The sequence below is a fragment of the Grus americana genome, chromosome 1 (genome assembly GCF_028858705.1).
Source record: "Grus americana isolate bGruAme1 chromosome 1, bGruAme1.mat, whole genome shotgun sequence".
In the NCBI taxonomy this organism is placed as follows: domain Eukaryota; kingdom Metazoa; phylum Chordata; class Aves; order Gruiformes; family Gruidae; genus Grus; species Grus americana.
Genome location: NC_072852.1, coordinates 65,521,385 through 65,538,545, shown reverse-complemented (window position 1 = coordinate 65,538,545; position 17,161 = coordinate 65,521,385). Strand labels below are relative to the sequence as shown.

The following is a 17,161-nucleotide window of genomic DNA, read 5'->3' as shown; positions in this document are numbered from 1 at the left end:
GTCTCCCAGGAGGAGATGACTTTTTAGAGATGGACACTACAAGTACAATTCAGCTTGACTAGAAATCCAGTGTAAAAATTTCACGGTGACTTGTGGAGTCACGCGCTCATGCGGCTACAGACATACTGCTCACACGGGTTTGAATTAGGGGAAATTACAAGCTTCAATCTACAAGCTGTCCATTGGTTTACCATAGCATGTCTCTGAATAGATACCAAATTTCAGACCCTCACTGCAACATTAGGTGGCACATAACTGAAAATTAAAATGGAAAACCTTAAGTGACTGGAAAGACTACGGAGAACTTTTAATAGCTGTGTTGCACTGAGAAACCATTAGTCATTGAGTGACCCCTTATTCTGCAATCATCTGATTCAACTGGACACAACTGACTATACCTACCCTTCTATCACATATTTGGTAAAAGGCAGAAGGGAGAAACATGGAAAAAGAATGGACAGCCAGAATAATGACCCCTTGTATTTATATGGAGCCTTGCATCCCAATATTACCTACTTCAGGGATGATAGTGAGACCCATTAGCAAAACTCAGATACTCCTGGAGCTAAATATGTATTCATAAATGGAGTGAGAAAGACCCGAGCTTGTTAGAATATCATCAGTTCTGTCAGCAAAGAAATTTATGTGATACATACATGCATTAACAGAAGCAGGCAGGTAATCACACCCTATTTCTAGCAAACACAATCCTCAGCCTGCTGGCTAATTATGTCAGCAACAAACCCCCCAAATTCTAGCCACCAAACACTAGTCTGAATCACATAACAGCATTGTTTGACTCACAATGGTTCAGGCTAGATGGAGCATCAGGATCCAAAATACCACTTACAGCTACCTTTGTAATCTTACTATTTCATTTTAAAATCTCTTCTTCATTCTCTTATCACCCTTAAAAAACCCAACCAAACAACAACAACCCCTCCAACTGCTCGGTGCCCTCCACCTTTTGTCCAGCATAACAGAACATCCACCTGAGCTGACCTACACCCACTCCTTGGTGAGAAGCTGCCTGCTTTCCTCTAACTTCTGCAGAACGCTGCATCCAAAAGCCAAAAACACTCAAACAAGGGTGACTTACCCTGTGCAGTTTCTTGCCAAGCCATTAGGCACTTTGGTGGCAAATGTAGAACAAACAAGGCTGCAGTCAAAAGTTCTTCTGACAGCAGTGCTACTGCTTTTTGTTAGCTCCCTGATTAGATAGCAAATTGATTACACATATTAACGAGGCAGTGCTTCACCTGGCTTCCTATCACACTACAGGTTGTCCATCTGAGTTTAACGCCCAGCAGGTAGCTCCTGTTTCACATCTGTGGGACACAATAATCTTTATTTTTCTGGGTCTCGGGATTCACAGCTCACCTTCCTACCTGTGGGATTGCTTGTCTTTCTGAATGAGAGCAGCAGGATCCACGCAGTTGACACACTCATACTTTAACTCCACGTTCACTTAAAATCGGTTCCTGACAAACACACGCACTCACACATCCCCAGTGCCGCTTAAGATTATGGACAGGTGGGGCAGAAGAAGAGAGGGAGCAGCTCTGAAAGTTTCCTTGCCCTGTGGTATGCTGCCGTGAGCTAATACGGCTGCAAATATAATACTCATGTATCAATATCAACCCTTGAATGTGAAAATATGAGACCCAACACCTTGAAATTATGGGACCTCTTCCAATATTTACCTATTTTTAAACTTAACAACCTTGGCAACATCTCTTACAAGCATCACTACCTAGTTTAAAAGATCCCTTGTGAGACAGAACCACATTTTAACTGCAGGGAAATACTGAAGTCACTTGGCTGCAGTGGAACTGCAGGGGTTTTGTGGGGTTTTTTTCCAAAGCAAATGATTCCTGTCAGGATTTTTTTTTTTTCTCCCAAGAATGGATTTTTTTCATTGTAGTTACGTTCCCACTATGAAAGGCTTAGCTTTTTAAAGAAACAGTTAAAAGTTATTACATTTCATATGTAAAGAAAGATTGCATGAAAAAGGGAATTCCCTAGCCTATGAGAAAGATATTTATATAAATGTATGTGTGTTTATATATGTACACATGAATTTCACCAGCTTTATGAAAGATTTTTGTAGCATAAGTTGGCTAGAAATCAGCCCTGAAGCAGCTAACATAGCTGAAAAGCTGAGGAACAAGGGCGAATTACAACGGATGAGCGAAGCAACAGTTGGACTCCCTTCAGAACTACATACATGTGCAAAGCCACACACATTCAAGAATTTGGGGTGCAAAACCAGTAGGATGCAAAGCTGTACTCTCTTTTTTTTTTTTTTTAAATGCACCACCGAGCAGCTTGGCCTGCAGGTGGTGGAACACCTCCAGATGTTGCTGTGAGGGCAGCTCTGAGCACATCAAAATCATCTCTTCTCCGCGGACGTTCCCAGAGAGCAGCTGGCAGCCATTTGGTGCAGCTTGTTACTGCGAAGGACCCCAGAGGAGTCAGCGCTTTGTACCACAATGCTGACGAACGTCAAAGCTGTGCTTGGTAGTGCTTTCTCGCTGTGCAGAAAGCTCCAGTGTAACTCATTACTAGGTTACATCCTCATCCAGCTCCAGCCAGTCCTGCACAGGCAGAACAGTTAGTCTTTTTAGCACTATTATTAGTAATAATAATATTCCTAGGCTGTCTGAGGCAGCAGGAAAAGGGGGCTTAAGGTATCCTTTAAAAGAGACAAGCACACAGCTGGCTGCTGGCGGCAGCAGCGCTGAGCATCAAAGGGCTTGGAGTGGAGGGAGTAGCCAGGACCATGTGCGAGGGAGGTGGTTTGGTGGCAGGCGCTGTCCCAGAGAGACAGGGCAAAGGAAACATGGCAAAATGATTCAGAAATACGATGTTGGGATGGGAGAGCAGAAGCAAGGGAACTGTTAGGAAATAACAACTTGCATGGGAAAGAGGTCACGAAAACTCGGTGTCAGAAATGGTGCAGAAGCTCCCGAGTGGGGCAGGGAGGGCAGCTGCTGAAGACAAGAAAGCAAGCAATGGCCATGATAGAAATTTCTTCAATCACACACAGCTGGGCAGAAACAAACAGAGCCATTATATGCTCATGGGTTAGTCTAAAACAGTGCTAAACTGAGAACCTAAGATAATTGGGGAGTGAATCAGAGAGTGTGCTGGAGAAACGGTTCTGAGACGCATAGCTCAGACCCTGAGGTGACCTATATGCTACGTTACAGTCCTGTTAATCTCTGCTGGATCTCTCCTGCACACGCTGTGCTGCACTGACAATCAGCTTACTGAGGGACTGAGATTTCCCTGGAAATATTAAGGGTATCATTAACCTTTTTGGTTACCATGAGCTTGAATTCAGCTTGTCCAGAGGCCTAACACTCCTTTCCCATCCCTCCCCTGCCCTGCCACGCACGCAGAATTTTGACCCTTGCACCCCTGTCCTCCACTCCCCCTAACTCTTCACAGCTTTCGAGTCACACCAGTCTTTTCACTCTGCCAGAAGCAGCAACGCAGCTCCACTGGCAAATAACACAAGGAAACTCAGCCCAGCCAAGGCATGCGCTTCTTCACGTTTATTCTGTACATTTCCACACAAGTCACAATACAGAAAAAGTGTCCAAAAGGAACAGTAACCAGCTCTTTCACTGTATACACATTTCCTCCTTCCCCCAGTTTAAAATCTCCTTGTTTAGCAACACAGTGATCAAGATACTCTGTATAAATAGGAAATGCAAGAAAATCAGGGAAGAAAATACTGTCTCACTTTGTTACAAAAAAACCCCTCCCCCTTCCCGTATCCCCCTTCACTGCTGATTACCTGGACCCTGATTCTCTGTTAAACATATAGCTTCATTTCATGGGTGCTGCTGCATGCCTCGGATTCCTTTTGCCAGCTGGCAGCCTCATGATGCACAGCTCCGGGGCATTATGCACGGGGTCAGGCAGCATAAAAGAGCCCTTTGTGATGTTATTACAACTCCTGGAACAGATGCGGGTTCAGATAATAGGATATGTACAAATACTGGAACTCTGGATGCCCATGAAATGTTGGCTGAATATGCACATTTGTTGTTTGGCTTTACTGCTCTGTTTGGGGGACGAAGCACATTATGGTGAGGTCCAGATTCTGACCTCTATCACACCATGGTTCACCAGGAGTGAATTCAGTGCAGAGGAGATCAGGATCTGTCCTTTATCCTTCCTCCACCATTGCCACGAAGCAGTAAGTGAATATCCACTACATAGCCCAAAGGAAACAGCCTTTCCATCCTGAGCCTGTTCATCACCATCCCACGTGATGGACGACTCCGTCTTAGCCCTGTTCTTTGCAGGCGACACTTCCAGTTCCCTAACTCTTTGCTACCTGTTTTCCTCGCTGGTTGATAAAGATCAATTTTCATCTCTCATTTGCCAAACGGCCGGAGGAGATGCTAAAGTGCCAGAGAGTCTGCTCCCTCAGATGTTTGGCTTCGTTCCCCAGAAACCTTCTGCATCAACAAACTCCAGTGGTGATTTCTGGGCAAAAGATTCTGTGATACCTCTATGGTAGGACAGAGCTGAGAAAAAGAGGTGTTTCTGAGATGGGCTCTCCCAAATGAAACACTCTGTCTCAATTAACTCAATATGATGGAATACAATTGCTCTAAAATTCAGCAAAATATCCTCTGGAGGGAGGGCAACCACCTGAATGCTTTCACTGACTGGAAAAAATCACCTGACTTAAAATTTTTAATACAAGATAGCTCAAACATGGAAATGAAGCATTAGAAGGGCAAACTAGCTCATTAGAAACTTGTCATCTTCCAGCACTCTTTACCATCTCAGTTTAAGCCAGCTAAACTAAAAAGCATGGGACAAGGCTACTCCCACTGCTCTTCAAAAAATGGTTCCAAAAGAAGCAGGATACTATATGGAAGCAACATTATAAGGCATGACAAAAACCTCATAAATAGTTACTATACAGCAGTTTTTGGCCTCGCAACACAAAGCACCTTACCTGTGTGTGTATGGGAAGGTGATAGTATCCTCATTTTACAAATAAGGAGACTGAAGCACAGGAAGGTTAAATGACTTACCCAAACTGACTCAATGACAGGGGCAGGAATAAAACCTCAGTCCCTTGATTTGCTGCCTTCTGCTCTATCCCTTTGACCACAGGACCTCCAGAGAGACATGCTGACGAATTATAACACACAGCACATGCTCTCCCTATTCTGTCACACAACCACGTAACACACAGTTAGACTTGTAAACTGTCATAAGACAGAAGCATATCATTAAAGAGAGTGATCATTTTTTGCATAACCTTTGTGTTTTGCAATAAAACAACAGGTCAGTTCTTGCTCACAATAAATCCCCTCTAAGCTAGCAGTAACAGTCTCATAAACCAGGTTCAGTCCTTATATACATTGCATTTTTATCAGCACACACTTGCAGCTTGATGAATGTTTGTGTCCATAGGAGAATCACGTTTCCCCACAATGCATCCTGGTTTTTCCCAGTGCAAGGGTGCAAAGCCATAGCTGTTGTAAAAGCTGTGCGGAAGCAGAGTAGCAGTAACAGTGGCACAAAGGCAGGCCTGTAGTTTGTAGCAAAATGTTCTGCTCACTGAGTCAGAGAGGACACTGAAACCTCCACAGACTGCCAGAAGGTTTGTGTGGGAGATGCAGAACACGAGTCCTCAGCTATATCATTGGCCAGACTTTCCACAATCTTTCAAAAGCCTCCTGCTTCCAAAAAGCCGGCTGCATCCAAAAAGACTGTCACAGGGTTTACAGCACAAAATAATAGCGGCAGAAGAAAAATAACCTTCGTTTCACACTGTGAAAGCACATTTTATCTTGCTGAGATTTGTACAGAGCAGTCATATTCCACGTTCCCCTCCCCAATGCGCTGCACCCTGACAGGCCAGCAGTCAAGGCTGGCAGCTCCCAAGTCCATTTGGAAAGGGATTTTAACCCTTGATTATTTTCTTTTCCAACAGAGTTACAGGGCACAGAGCATATGCAACCCACGGCGTGAGGGCAGCTAGAGAGCACCCATTACAAAGGGCATTCCCACACGGAGGCGGGAATCCCCATCCTGGGGCTGCCCCCTGCCCCGCACCTGGAAAAGAAACAAAAAGAGCTTGGAAGAGCCCTTAAGAAAGGAAGGCAGCTCCTAAGGGCTTACTGATGTCTGTATGTATTTTACACTCCACCTGGCACACGGTGGAGTGTCTGGAATAGGTAGCCTCCAAAGAGACGTTACTTTTGCCAGTAAGGCGATAGTTGGATCTGTCTGCACATAAAGCATCCCCCCCTTTCCCTTTCCCCAGATCTGTGAGGTGCAGCAGTAAGCTAGAGAGAGACAAAGCTCCCAAGAGCTGCTCAGTGCTTTGAAGGCTCAGCCACTTATTTTCTTTTCTCCCAAAGCTGTTGTATGATCAAAGGAGGCAGATGGAGGAGAATCACGCTGGAGTGACATGTAAATGGAATAAAAAAACCTGATAAGCCTCTGCTATCTCCCTGTGATTTTTCTGAGATACATACTGAGCAGAAAGCCATGCGGTAGCAGGGCCAGACATTTTGCACAAGAGACCAGCACACTCACTCACCAATTGGAAGCAGCTGACACTTCTTACACGCACGTCATGGAGCAACACAATCACATTTGCCCAGGCAAAGATTATTTAACGGGAAAAGCATAAAGGGAAGGAACATGAGAATAGACCCCTCAAAAAATATTTTTTTCCTATTGATATTAAAACTACACCTGAAAGGGTCGAAATCAACCCCTCAGGTGTGAAATATCCAAGTCCATTATGCTTCTCATCTGCTTAATCCTGAGACGTTACAGCTACCCTCAGAGGTACCTTTAGTGCTGCAGGTCCAACTCACCCCTAGTACAGCAGAATTTCAACATTCCCTGCCCATGTCTGGGCATGGCCAGAGGAGATCCAGACATCTATAACTGATCAAGCAGAAGTGTCCCAGAGGCAACCACATGAGCAGGATTTTGACCTTTCCAGTCAAAAATGAAGGTAGCATGAGCTAAGGAAAGTAGATGTGATCAAAGAATAAAGACTTCAGTAAAGAAGGTCTGAAAAGGACAGAGAAAAAAAAAAAGGGAAGGAAAAGCAAAGAGCATGGAAAATTTTTAAAATCAAATTTAAATAAAATTATGTTTCATTTCCTTCCTGCCATTAGCTGCCAGCAAGCTCACTTTTTTCTTAGCTTTGAAATGAATGTAATGCTCCCACATGCCATAGAGGTAAGGAGGCTTTTACAACAGAGGCAAGACGGCAGGAGAGAACAACACACAACTGCACCCATCTCCTATTAAAACAGGCACATCAACAACAGTTTTCCTATTCTGATCAAGAAAAGAGCCCCTGGGAAAAGGGCTGAAGTGGGGGACAGGAGAGGAGAGACACCTATTCACTTTGTTGCTTATAGCAATCATTTCTTTTGTTGTGGCGTGGTTTCCATTAATTTGGAGTGAAAACCTCCAGTACGGCTAAGGAACAAGGAGATGTCATTGCACAACTCGGGGTTCATCTCTCTTCATGAAGCCTCACGCTTTGCAAATGGAAGGGTGTGCCCCACCAGCCTGTGTGGGGATCCCCTCAGGAGCAGGAACGGGATGCCCCCTGCAGATGGATGACATAAATATTGGGAGCAGTGAGCTTGGAGAAGAAATGCACCCATATCACTTTGTTTAAAGTGGATACACCTAATTATGGTACATAATTACTCATTACAGTGATATTCAATAGCTAACCAGAAAATAGCAATGCTTATGGAAACCATTCTGTAGGCTCCCCATTCCCAGGGCCCAGCTTAGCTTTGCTTTTCTAATTTTGCCTTCTTTCGGTTTTTGTGTGAATGGCATACAGGAAAAAAGTCCTAGAAAAGTGGGACTATGTACTAGAGCCTAATTAGCCAAGCAGAAATCACTCTTGTCTGCTGCATCAAGCTCAAGAGCTTCTTGAGCTTTTTCTCCGTACCTGAAAACCTAACTGGTTCCCACAGTTCCTAGGCTCAGGACCTGGATTCCTGAATACATGTAGGAACAGGGACTGCCTTCTTCCTCTGCTTGGCCACAGGCTGAGGAAAAAATTATAATTGAAGGTCATTAAGTCAGTTGGAACCAGAAGGGCATTTTTCTCATTAAAATAAAGTGCAACACTAAGAAATGAATTGCTACTGTGGTTCATGCATTAGTAGTTAGATAATTGCTGCAGCACTTGTCATAACGGAGCACTGGATTGCCACCGCGCACACTTCGCTGAGTGGTAGGTTACACATCAAGCAGCCTCCTAGACAGGGACTAATTGAAGAGCCAGGTGTTACACTTTGCCAGCAAAAGGAGGCTGGCTCTAGATGAAGCAATTATGTATGTAGTACTATATTGCTAAAAGAAGGAGTGCTTATTTCCTGCATGTCAAAATACTGCAGCTTCTACGTACTTTGTATATGAATGCTGTTAACATATTGGTGAACTCTGAAATAGCATTCCCAAATCAGACTTCTGTTTCTAGTGGATAAGGACAAAATAATACAAAGAAATTTCTAAAGAAAGCATATCTTTTGCTTTCTCAGATATTCACCTTCTTGTATATGCGTGTCAAGAGAATCACTGCTGCCTTAGATTCAAACAGTCTCCTCCATGTAGGGAATCCAGGAGCATAAGCTGACTGCTTTTAAAGGGCTGAGCATCAAATTATTTCCTGAATTATAGATGTGTTTATGTTGAAACAATTGCTTTTGTTGCAAGGCATCCCCCTGCTTAGACTCTAGAAGTCGTCACATGCCACATCAGAATGAGGAGTTTTTAAAACAAGCTGCCTGTCTTCCCCGCTCTCTGGGTAACTAGATACATGTGTACTGCATAGAATAGATTGTCTTTTTTTTCTTTTTTATAAAAAAAAAAAAAAAAGCACGGTCTGAGAAACAAGAAACTGCAGCTGAGACTGGAATGTGGCACCTTATAAATAAGGCAGGAGACAAGATGCACTCTGATGGCTGAATACAGTAAGGTTATTCAGCTCTAAGCCTGCCTAATCACTGAAGTCAAATGTAATGAATTTACTGGTGTGATCAAGGCCTGCGGGAGGGAATTTTCCCCTTTTGCAGGAATGGCACCATACGTGGCCAGGAAATCCCTTGTCCAAGGTGGGGGCCATTGCTCCAGCGCACATGTACAGGGGACGAGAGAATGGCGCTCTCTGTGGGCACCACGATGGGCAGCGGTGCTGGAAACATGCTGGGGAAGGAAAGGGAGGCCCCTGAGCTCTGGTTCCTACAGAGGATCTCAGGTAGGCAGCCTGGAGAAGCGTGGGGCCATGGCACAACTTAGCCACGGTCACTGCTTGGACCGCTGGGTAGTCCATCCCTCCCAAGCCAGCTTTTAAATAGAATTAGAAGTGAGAAACTGCCCAAGTACTTGGCTTACTTTTGGGCAGCCCAAGCTAAGTGCCGAGCTGCTGCAGTCTGTCTGCAACCGTAACTCCTCAGCAAAGGCTGAGACATCCTGACCCCTCTGTAGTCTGTTTGCCCCAAGAGCTGGGTGCTGGGCTGGGTTATAGGTCCACTTGAGGCATTTCCACAGTGCAGCCATGATCTGCGCCCTGCACTTCCGAAGGGAGTTAAAGCACTGAAGCTCAAGACACATACTCCACATAAAATTCTGGTCTTCATCAATATGCTAGCAAGTCACTTTTAGCACATTACTGAGTCGCCATTGCAATCAACAGATTTGGACAGGCAGCTCATGGGATTTTAAAGCTGTAGCTATCCATTACTAAGAAAAATAGTTGCCTGCATTGTTGTTAAGAAAGCAAAATGAAAAGATGAGTACCACAGTGAACCCTGTAATACTGTGTCCTATAGCTTCACAGGTATCCAGAAAGGCACAGGTATATGATAAGCTGTTTCCAGGACTACTGAAATGACTGAAGACGCAATGTCACTTTGGCTCAGATTCACTGAAGAAAATAAAGAGAGGAAATAATATCTGATGAATGGAAATGCATAGACGTAACGGAGATGATAGAAATGTTACCTTCAACAAGCTTAAACACCATTCTTATAGAATACTTCTCCATGGATGTCAGTCTGGTGCAAAAGAAGCAAGAAGCGGGGGAAAGAACATAACAGACTTCAAATGGATCAGCACGAGGAACTGCTTCCTTCTTGGAGTACATGGGGTGCAAGGACAGAATTGTCCCTGGAGTGTTTTCAGGGCATTCAAACTCCCAGCATGTCCATACATTTCTTGAGTACTATTAAACCCCCAACAAGCTTAAGGCTACCAATGCAGCTTGCCCATTCCATAGCTTTTGCCCAGAGTCAGATCATCTCAACATGGTCTTGATATACTGAAAGGGTCAACGCATAAACACACCCCACAGGAGGCATCTGAGATGGCTGAAAGGAAATAGCCAGCTTCTAGGTGAGGTTGTGTGTTAGTGACTTTTACTACCACATGTGTCACCATCACAGCAAAAACAAAGACAAAAATGAGCAAAAGAGGCCATTAAATACTACTCAAACTTCCCACGGCCACACCACCAGAAAAACCATGTGCCCCATCTATTCATCCACAACATCACCAGCTCTGCAAATATAACTGGGAAGATCAATGGCAACAAAACATCAATTTTGTTCTATTTTCTTTATGTCTCTGGTGCTTCTATATGACAGTCCTCATGTAGCAGGGGACATTTCCTGCAGTCTGAATCCAGGCTACAGCACCATGAGTTGAGATTCAGCAATTCTACTGCTGCTGGGGAAAAGCAAGCGTGACAGGTGTTAATAAAAAAAACCTACAGAAATCTGAAAGTGCTAAAACACAGAAAAGCCATCACATGAAACAGCGAAAGAGCCACTGGAGTCTAAGGCCTGTTTTGTAATGGGCAAAATTTGCCTTGAACTGCTGTCTTACATGAGTCACTCAGCCTCACACCTCACAATACCAAGGGATGCTACAATTAGTGAGAACTGTATAACATCGCCATGTCTTTCATTTCATTGAAACATGAAATAAGAGTAATTGATGCTATTAAATAACAAAAGTAAGTTTATTTTATCAACGTTATAAATATTTTCTTTCCCTCCATTTAACTCCAAAATGAGATAGTAAAATCAGTACAATAGAACAATTCAGGAGCTCCTCAGTTCTACTGAAAAGGGTCCCCTTTAATAACAAATTAAAATGGAAAATGACATTTCGTCAGTCCAGCAACCCCAGTAGCTGAGCAACCCTAGGTACTTTGTCATTCAAATGGCACAGCTCTAAAAGTGTGCGCGCGTACGTGTGTGTGTGAGTCTATATATATGCATACTGATAATTATAAATATACATATATATAGTAATATACACACGTAAATAGACACAGCCACAGGACAGACACTTTTAGTACATCTAAATGTTTTACATGTAATTTAAGTGGGTTGTCAGCTGCACTGAAATTTGGAACTGGTCTGCACAGTGCAGACACGACGGTACTGTTACTAAGCTAGACCCGAAGTGCTCAAGAGATTCAATACGTACGTGTCACCTTTAACTGCTGGAGAGTCTGCATGCTTCTGGTGGCTGTCCAAAATCGAGAATCCCATGGCACTTGAAAAGGGGTAAGAAATAATCTTGCAGCATTCTGGCCCCAGATTGCTTCCTTCAGTGAACCAACTTCTGATACTCCTGGCTGTGTGTGAGCCATCACAGAAAACAATATACATGCTCTATTATCTACAAATACATCGCCAGTATCTAATGTATTATGTGTGCAGTGCTTTGGGACACCATGAATATCAAAGGCACTACCTACAGCCAGCTCCTGTCCTATCTCCAACGCTGGGGTTTATTTTAAGCCTACAGTAACTGCCTCCTACCGAGCACACAGCACGGGCAGCTTTCCAGAGGCACAACAGGCTCACTCTGATCATAGCATTGTACTCCAGCTGCCAGGGAAAAAGGCAAGCCAGACTCTCTCGTGTTCTCTAAGCTCCTTTGAGCAGTCCGAATGGCACAAAGGAGCTCAGGAAATCTGCCCGTCCTGCCCAGCTGCTCCAGAGCCAGCCCCTGCTGCGGCCGCTCCCCGGGCACGAGGGATGTCTCGCCGAGGGGAGGACCGCTGGGGACAAAGAGGGACCAGACCCAGCTCCCTTGCCATAACTCACATCTGGCCTCTGGAAGCTACCTGTGATTAGGGCAGGCCTTCGCCGCTCCACCTGCTTCACGGGACTAAAGGACCAGGGAGCTGCAACGGGCTCGCTGACCATCCTCTGGCCTCAGCACAGGACAGGACCCGGGCCCTGGTGTTATTGAAGCTTCCTCCGTTTCTCACTTCAGTAAATCAAAGCAAAAGGATATAATTCTTATTTTTCATCAAATATATAGAAATATTACAGCAATGTCTTTCCTCACAGCTGGGAAATGATGCAAGGCCTACAATGAAACCACAGCATGAGGATCTTCCTTGTGGAAATTTCACATACACCAGAATTATACTCTGATTTTTTATTTTAACAGTTGCCAAATTCTGTTCTAATATATACACATACTGATCTTCGCCACAAGCCCCTGGATGATTATCAAGGGAAGGAATTTGGCTTTTATATTTTATTTTTTAAACAAGAAAGGTAAAGACAGAAAATAAGACAAAATACATTTCATGTCGCCATTGATCTATAGATTACAAATATATATAGTTTCCTTCCAGAGGAAGAAATACTAAAGAAATATTTTGCTCATATCAAATGAACTTTTGAAAACAGAAAAAAATAAAAAGCATATTTTTCAGCTCCTCCCTCTCTGCCACAACAATTGCTCTTGTTTAACAAAAAAAAAAAAAAAAGAAGAAAATAATTGCATTCACTTCATTTCCACAACTTCTACCAAGGAAGAAAAACTTATCTGAATAATGACCTGAGTTATTTTCATGGTTTCCAAACTGCTTGTAATCCCAATGATCACCGTCTACCAGAGACCTACACCTAGCAAGGTGTGTGAAAACAAACACCAGTGGATCTTTCAAAACAAACAACAAAGCAAAATTCAGAAATCTATTGCAAGAATTATGCCAAAAGTAGGCCGTGAGCGTCTTCATGGGAACTGGTCAGATAAAGTGGAAGCTCTGCTGTTTCTGGCAGCTGAGTTGTCTGCAGCGACTGAAAACCTGAAGGTGAACATTTTGTGTATGCCTGTGTGTATGTCTGTTTGCTTTCTCTTCTTTTGTGGTTATAATCTTTGAGGTAAGACAGGGAACAGATGAGTAGAGAAGACACGGCTGACCTTTACAGCGTCTAAGCAACTTTACATTTCCGAGCCTATAGTAGGTAACGAGGCAAAGAGCTGCCGCTTGTCCTCCTCCAGTGGGATAGCCTCTCTGAAATTTTGTTCCCTTGGGGACTCAGATAGTTTACAAGTTCAGCCAAAGAAGGTTTTCCTATTCCCAATGCGACCGGGGCGGTGCTCATTCGTTTGTTGATGGCAGCAAGCCTAGGCTGACCACTGATGTTCTAGCGGTCTCCTTCCTACCTCCGGCTGTAATGCAAAGGGGACTGGGTCCATAAGTCAGTCCATCAGAACCCCCTCCATTTTGCACAGATCTCTCCCCATTGTAAACCCCATCTTTTCAAAAGTAAAAAATAGCTATTAACTTTTAGGCAGGCTTGAAATCTGAGCAGAACCAGGTTGGCCTTATACGCACAATGATGGTGTGGAGAAACCTGACTGGTAACTTTCTGCTCTGCCATGCAACATGGTGTATCCCATGTAACTCCTTTCCGTACAAATGACTGTCTCATGAAGATACCGTAACCACATACCCAGCAACAATGAGGAGGCAAAATTTTGTTGCTGCTGTAAATCTAACTGTGCCTCATACCCTAGGAAACAAGGCAATAGGCAGAGTCCTCTTCAAAAGTGAGAAAACTCCCTGGTGATCGAGCACTGAGGACACAGCTTCTGAGCGGACAGCAAGGGAGGGATAGGCGGTAAAAATGTTGGGTTTTTCCTAAGGGCATCCAGAGGTCCTCAAATTTTTTGCTACTGCCTGACCATTTGTGAAGACTTAACACAGAGATAACAGGTATTATTTAACTGATGAGAAGTGAGGGGAATGGGAGAATAAAAGGAATGCAGGAAACTATAGGGATGGAGGAGGGCCTGGGTGGGTGTTTTAATGTCCCAGTTTCGTTCCCCCACACCCTCTATTCTCTTTCCTTTTTTTTTTTTTTTTTTTAAATAAATTGTACAGATGAACATGGGAGAAGTTCATGCTACTTGCTGGAAGCAATAAAGGTAAATTTCCGTGGCCCATGGATTCCACAGACCTTTGAGTGTCTCGCCTCATCCATCATGGGCTAACTTATGGAACCTAACTGTTCCGTGGCAAGACTCAGTAGCCCTTAGAAACTGGCGGCATGTCCTCAGGTATTTTCCACGAGAGTGAGAGACACGTTGATTCCATCAGCTTCTTCTTCACATGATGCCCGAGTGCCTCAGGTGCAGCCTTGCGATTTTTGAGGATCCTCTTTGACATTTTCAGACATCAGACTGCTGTCTCCAGATCCTCGTGGGAAACCATTTGGTAGTTTTGTCGACTCTCCAGGTAGGAGGCCAGATCTGGGTCACCAGCTTGCTGAGCCCTGTCACGAGGGGTCTTACCCTACAATAAAGAAACATGAAGATAAAGTCTTATGCTAACATATGTAGAAGAACAGATGAAAGCATGACCCAGAGAAGGAAGAATAGAAGCAAATTTGGAGAATTTACTTATTTGTTCTACAAGTTGGTGTTAAGTCAAGTTTTTCTATCAGAGTCATGAGATTCTGAAGATTTTCAAAATCCTTGTGTGGTTTAGGACAAATCATGCAGTTCTGCAACAACATGCTATTTGATATATCACGCAGAAAGGCTCACATGCTGGAAGGAAGTGATTTTTCATTCTAGGGTTACAATCCCTATGTGAATGAATACAACACACAGTACTGTAGCTAACACTTGAAAAGTGCACTTCACAGACTACACGCTTTGCTAAAGATGTGCAGAGAGATGCCCAACATTTGAGATGAGTTCAATGTGTCTCATTCTATCTCATGTACAAATCATTCTTTAGTGCATCAGTTTGCTACTCCATTATCTGAGCTACCTTGCGAGTGCTGTTAAATTGGACCATAAGTCTTGAACCTGAACTATGAAAAATTATTGGAAACACATTAATGTATCTCCACGAAAACACTCCTGCGCCTTGGATTTCTGGACAGATGAAGATTAACAAGAAGCCACTTGTTGGGATTTCAGCTGTTGCAGAAATTACCTTTTGCAATGTACAGTATCTCATCTGAAAAAGAGATGCTCTCTCTCCCCCTTATAGGCTACCCCATACAGCATAACATGATAGGAATTGTTTTTGTCTTGCTGCAGCAAAGGTGCTTCTGACTCTGGAACCCAGAGATCCAACCACCTCTCAGCTGCTGACCGCAGGTTGCTTATGTTCAGAAATGCCAGAGGGGCATCTTCTGGACCTGGTTCCCAAGTGATCAGATTGTTGTATTGACAGAATATTCCTGGGCTTTAATTTTGCCTAGAAAACTTTCTCAGCCAAGCGTACACCAAGAGAGGGTTGTGGTTAGTGTCTCATCAGTGAGCACAGGGGCAAGCGAGGGCAAAAGAAAATGGTTAGCCATCCTCACAAAGCAAGGCAGCCACAATAATGAAGCCTCACAGATGCTATGCAATCACAAACCAAGGCTCCCCCAGGTGGTCCTTGCCCACAGGCCTCTCTTTTGACCACACAGGAGGAGGAGGATGCTGTGCCATGGCAATGCCTCATTCACACCCAACACACCAAATAGTTTGAGGCCAAGCTCACCATCGTGAAGATGACCCACGCTGGGGACTGAACTGAAGTTTCTTGTACTTGTTTAAATCAATACAGTTTTCTAAATAAAAATAGCTTGTTTAAAAAGAGCTGCTCTTGGCACACAAGAAGAAACCTCAATCATGCACACAGCGGGGACGGATGCTGATCGGTCTTGCTTGGCTGCAGCATTTTATAACTGGTTGACGGGGCTGGATTACCTTGGAGTCCGTCTTTCTCAGAGAGGCTCCCGCATCCACCAGGAGCTGGCAGACAGCACGATGGCGCTGGCAGGCTGCCTTATGTAATGCTGTCTCACCCCTAGACCAAAGTACAGAAACCAGCAGTAAGACACATCACACCAATGTACATTTACGAAGTATGAGGTGCAGAGGACAGACAGAGAAGGATGCTGTATTTCTGCAAGGTTGCCTCTTGCTGGCAGAAGTAGACTTGTGCACTCTCTCCCTGCATCTACATCCTTTGACTCAGTAGGAAAGCCTGCAATGCACAAATAGCAGACGAAGAATTTCTGAGGGATGGGAAAGAAACATGAACAGGTTTTATGTATTCAAAGCACCGAATGTCACTTCCCCATCCAATCACCAGTTCTGCTAACTGCTGCAAACTAGCCACCTTCTTATTTCACAGTAGGCAACACAGCAACAGTGGTTTTTTCTTCCTGCAATTTCTTTCCTCAACCTCATTCTTGGATGCATCCTAGAAAAATCCTGCCCATCAAAGCCGACTGGTGCACTTGCTGCCCTGGTTCTGATACTGTGCTCTCTTGGATGTATGAGAGCAAGAGCTGTGGTTTTGTTTTCCACCACTGGACTAGTGAGCTACTGGGGAAGCTTGAACACATGCTTTTTAAAAGAGAAGGCTATGTAGTGGGAGCAAATTTATTGCAAAGCTCCTCACTCAGACTAGGGCTATGTGTGATAGGATTCTGAGACTGACTGTAGTACCGAGGTTAAAGAAATCTATCTAGATTTGCCTACAAAGAGGAGGAAAGTATGCTTTGAGTGGGTTGAAGAGCTGTCCTTAATACTAGTGTCCAGCAAGTAGGGCCACTACATAACCTCCAAAATAACAAATGACAAGAAATATGTGTAGTAGGACAAATATTGCACCCACCTACCCAGAAAGTGAGAGTGCATAAAGGAATTTCAGCCTCAGTCCACGACAGGGCAAGTTGAAATATTAACAGACAACCTTGTAATGAATCTGCCTCTACTGCATGGGAACCACATTCAGAATGGGATACCATCTGCTTTTCTCCTGAGGATCAAAAGACAAATTCATGCTGCCAGTTACGGCTTGAAC

General features: G+C 44.0%; 1 protein-coding gene across 7 annotated transcripts in view; it reads right to left on the bottom strand.

Annotated features, from left to right (window-relative positions):
- Positions 1–3,552: 3,552 nt before the first annotated feature.
- DGKI (diacylglycerol kinase iota) overlaps positions 3,553–17,161 on the bottom strand; it is a 230,807-nt gene continuing 217,198 nt past the window's right edge. For all 7 annotated transcript variants that reach the window (XM_054808326.1, XM_054808350.1, XM_054808335.1 and 4 more), the window contains 2 exons: positions 16,057–16,156; positions 3,553–14,641 (listed from right to left, as the gene is read on the bottom strand). In XM_054808326.1, coding sequence (XP_054664301.1) covers positions 14,525–14,641; positions 16,057–16,156 — 217 coding nt within the window. In that variant the 3' untranslated portion in view covers positions 3,553–14,524. The remainder of the gene's footprint in view (positions 14,642–16,056; positions 16,157–17,161) is intronic.